This window comes from Austrofundulus limnaeus, unplaced genomic scaffold (assembly GCF_001266775.1).
Source record: "Austrofundulus limnaeus strain Quisiro unplaced genomic scaffold, Austrofundulus_limnaeus-1.0 Scaffold765, whole genome shotgun sequence".
NCBI lineage: Eukaryota > Metazoa > Chordata > Actinopteri > Cyprinodontiformes > Rivulidae > Austrofundulus > Austrofundulus limnaeus.
The window spans coordinates 158,901-163,047 of record NW_013953167.1 but is presented as its reverse complement, the minus strand read 5'-3'; the positions used below and the strand labels follow the sequence as shown (position 1 = coordinate 163,047).

General features: G+C 30.7%; 1 protein-coding gene across 1 annotated transcript; it reads left to right on the top strand.

Annotated features, from left to right (window-relative positions):
- Nucleotides 1–451: 451 nt before the first annotated feature.
- Nucleotides 452–3,042, top strand: parm1 (prostate androgen-regulated mucin-like protein 1; the record flags this gene model as incomplete). Its single annotated transcript, XM_014028458.1, is given in 2 exon segments — nucleotides 452–530; nucleotides 1,584–3,042. Coding segments are annotated over 2 exon segments (161 nt in total), but the record flags the coding sequence as incomplete, so codon positions are not given.
- Between the last annotated feature and the right edge of the window lie 1,105 nt (nucleotides 3,043–4,147).

Sequence of the window (4,147 nt, the reverse complement as noted above, 5' to 3'; positions counted from 1 at the left end):
CCATTTATCTGTGTTGGTTCAATTTGTTGAGCTGGTTTTATTTGTACTGGGTAGCACAACTATTTTTGTAGTAAAGTTGGTTATTTTAGTCTTTTTAGTTTCATCATAAATAACTGCATAAAATAAATAGATACTCTGTTGCCACAACACTAATCTTTGTTTAACTAAAACACAGCCCAGTTCTTCTTTTTATTTGCTTCCTCTGGTATTGTTAATTAGTAAACATTAAAAAGTGGGAAGTTTTATTTTATAGTCAATTTAAAAATCTGGATTTTGTCAACATTTTGAATCTGTCGTGGATGCTTTAAGCTTTGCTGCTATGATTTTATGTCATTTCAACATTAAACCATTGATGAACTTGATATTTACACAGTTCTGTGAATGTCCAAAACAACATTTTATTTGATGAACAAAGGTTAAAAACAGTCTCTGTTGTTTTCTTTCTCTCCAGGAAGTGTTGCAGTTATCGTTTGTATGTTCATCCTGTTGGTCATCCTGGTCTTAGGAGGCCTGTATTATTACAAGTACAAGTAAGTCAAGAAAAAATAGTTGCTAAATTAAACAAACAAACATGGTGTTCATGAGTCTCAATTTGTGTTTAACRCATAATATTTAGGGTTCAATTAACTGAAAAACATATTGTACCAGAAAATATTACAATCTTTAGGTTTTATTTCTTATAAAACTCATTCAGAGTTTGTCATTAGAAGTCAGGGTGTACACCAAATGGTACCTAGTTTAATATTTTTGCTTATGTCTATTATTTATATAGCTAATGAAAATACAGGCAGAGAAATCGAGAGAGATATTTAAAAAGGACAATTAAGATGTTAATCACTAGAGAAAATACTGAAAATGAAGATTAAACTAAAAATATAGTCCCTTATCAAAAAAAATTGTAGTCTGTGTTTAAAATTTTTGAAGTTTGACATTTAATCATTTGAAATTACTAAAGTGGATAAATAGAAACTATAAGGCAGGGATTAACAATGAATACACTATCAACTGAAGAGATAATTATTTTTATTGCTTCTTACTTAATTTAATTAATCAAGGTAAATGCCTGTTTCACAGAAAAAAAATGTTTAAAAATTTTTACACAAACAAAATTTATTACATTTAGGGAAAGAAAATTTGTGTTTAATAACTTGTCATTTTAATTTTACAAATGTACAAAACAAAAATAAGTGCATACAATCAATTATGTTGTGATTAGCTGTTTAGCATTAGCTTTATATGTTTAGCAGTTTAGCATCAGCAAAGCTTTTAGTTAGTGAGCAGATTATGTGCTAGCAAAGCTAACTTTGATTATCTTTARACACTGTTGACAACACAACAGACTGAAAAAACTATTAAACATCTAGACAGAATAAAGAAAAGATTTATAGTGAGGGATGCAAGAAAATTATTTTCTGTATAATTTTGTACAAAAACATAAAAGTACAAAATTGAAGTAGAATTTTACTGCATTTTTCTTCCGTGGAAAAAAAATCCAAGACTAATTTTGAAAAATGACCATTTAAAAATGTAATTTTTTGTATTTGTGACAATTTAAATTGATTTCTCTTAATTTTTTATTGCAGACGACCATCCTATGGTCCTCTGGTGGAGAGCAGCGATTACGGCACTTTAGGAAATTTCAGCAATCCGATGTATGACCCGTGACTTTAGAATCTACGATCTCAGAAGAACTGAAAGTGCTCCAAACTGAGCCATTCTGACTCGAGTGTGTTAACAGTATGTGACTGAGAGGTTCGGTGTGGGCAGGTTTAATATCTCATTTATGTTTACCTCTGGTTAAGTTGCATACYTTCTTGTTTGTTGGAACAGCTCTGACTCGTGGAACATCAGATGTGAAATAAAGGGCTTTAGATTGTTCTTTTTTCATGTACAGTGCCCTGAGTCAACGTATGTTGTGACTTGGCGCTATATAAATAAAACGAATTGAATTATCAGCAATAATGTGATCAAAGGTGCTGCCTAACCTAAACTATAAAAACTAAAACCCTAATCCTAACTGTGACACTAAATTATGATTTATTAAAATCTTTTTAAAAATGTCTATGACGCTCCGAGGTGTCTTTTCAGTGTTTGGTCCTTAAAAAACAAGAATATCACAAACACAAATTAAGAGATGCTTTCTGATCATGGATAATCCTTTTTTCTTTCAGGTTATAAACAGACCTGGAACAGAATTTATTTTAATTTTTATTTTATTTTATTTGTCCTCCACTACACAATTCAAGATCTTAAACTGTTTTATTTTTCTAAAGAAGTAGAAGTATCATACATAATGAATTTGTTTTATAATGTAAAATGTATTTTTTAAACAGTGAAAGGAAGTTTAAGAATGAAGAATTAAATTTTTAAAGTCCTTTTCTGTCAGAACAGCTGGAAAATGCAGGTAAATTAAAGACGTACCTGCTTTTAGATGGTGGTGATCACTTAGTTCTTTTGATTGTAATGGTTCAGTAAAATTAAATGTACTGTTTCAGTTTTTATCAGGACTTGGTGGGACTCATGATGACGGAGGTCCCCATTAGTTGGACTTTGGTCAACGCCCAACGTCCTCATTAAGCATAAAAACAAGAACACACACACACACACACACCTCAGTTGTACAAAGGCAGCCTGGTTGAAGTTAATTATTTTACTTTCTGGTTTTAAACAAACCTAAAACCATTTATAATAGATCTTGACTTGAAGATCTTGAATTATAATTTCTGTTTAAAGAATAAATAAACAGTAACCCTGTGTGATGACTGCATCAGTGGTTTGGTTTTGCAGCTCAGCAGAGCAGTTGTGATGGTTTTAATTTCTTTTTGTCTGTGTTTGAGTCTGTGAAAAGAATAATTTAGTTCTAATTTTATTTCATTTTCTAAGTTTTGTGTGTGATTAAATCATTTGTGTAATAAAACTGATGGTTTAGACTTATTTAAAAATATTTAAAAATGGTATTCTGAAGAATTTTTGTTCGTAGTGTACATTTCTGAATGGACTTTCAAGGTTTTTATAAAATAAAAATACATTTGTTAATGATGAGCTGACTTTTTAATTTTACTTGTGATGCACCAAACTGTCAAACCGACTGGTCATCTGTTCCACTGGCTGCACTCAGGGGGCACCAAAGACCCGGACCACCAGATTAAACCAAGAGTTAATGGGCTTTTCTTGGTTTTAACTCATCTGAACGGAGTAGCATGAAAAATGGTTGTTTAACATAACTTTGACTAAATAGCTGTAACTGCAATATGTTCAGTGCTAATCAGGTTAGCATTTGAAGCTAAACTAATAAATAAATGACAAAATTTGGAGGGATCTTTTTTTTGTTTTACATTTCTCATCTTTGTTGATTAAAAGTATTTTTACTCTGCAGAAAATCATAAAATACTAGTCAGAGAATTTAATAAACTTTAATAAGTATTTAGATCTGTGAAGAGCCCCAGGCTTAAAAACTGAATTATTATTATTATTAAAGTTACTATTAGTTATTTTTTCTGGAAAATTACTAATAAACACAAATGTAAAGTTAGCCTGATTAAACCAACAGAAAGTTTAGTTACTTTATCATTGGTGAGACTTGAACTAAAAAATATTTGCAAGAATAAAACTTTAAAAAAGGCTGGACAATTTATTTACATCCACAAATTTGAAATTTTCCAAACATATTTTTGAACTGATTGTCTGTTTTGGGTACTTTTCTGTACATAATCCACTGCAAGCTGTGGGAAATAAAGTAAAAAAAAAGAGTAAATATTGATTTTACAGAGAGTAATATTATATTCAGTACTTCCAGCTCTGTTTCTGGACACAGATGTTCGGTGTGACATCTTTATTTTTGTGATTCTGTGGGTCAGAGAGTATTTATTAGTGGAAACTTTAATCACAGTTCTCTCCAATCCAAACAGCTTCCTCCCCTCCTTCAAAACCAGTAAAATATAAACTGTCTTCTGCCACAACCTCATTTTTCTCCTAACAGGACTGATTCTCAGAGTTATTTTAATGTAATTTTTTTATCTGTTTGATTTTTAAGTCTTGTTTTGTAGTTTTACCTAAATACGAAAATTATTTGTTGATTTTTGGCCTAAAACGTTTCATTGTGTGTGTGTGTGTGTGTGTGTGTGTGTGTGTGTGTGTGTGTGTGTGT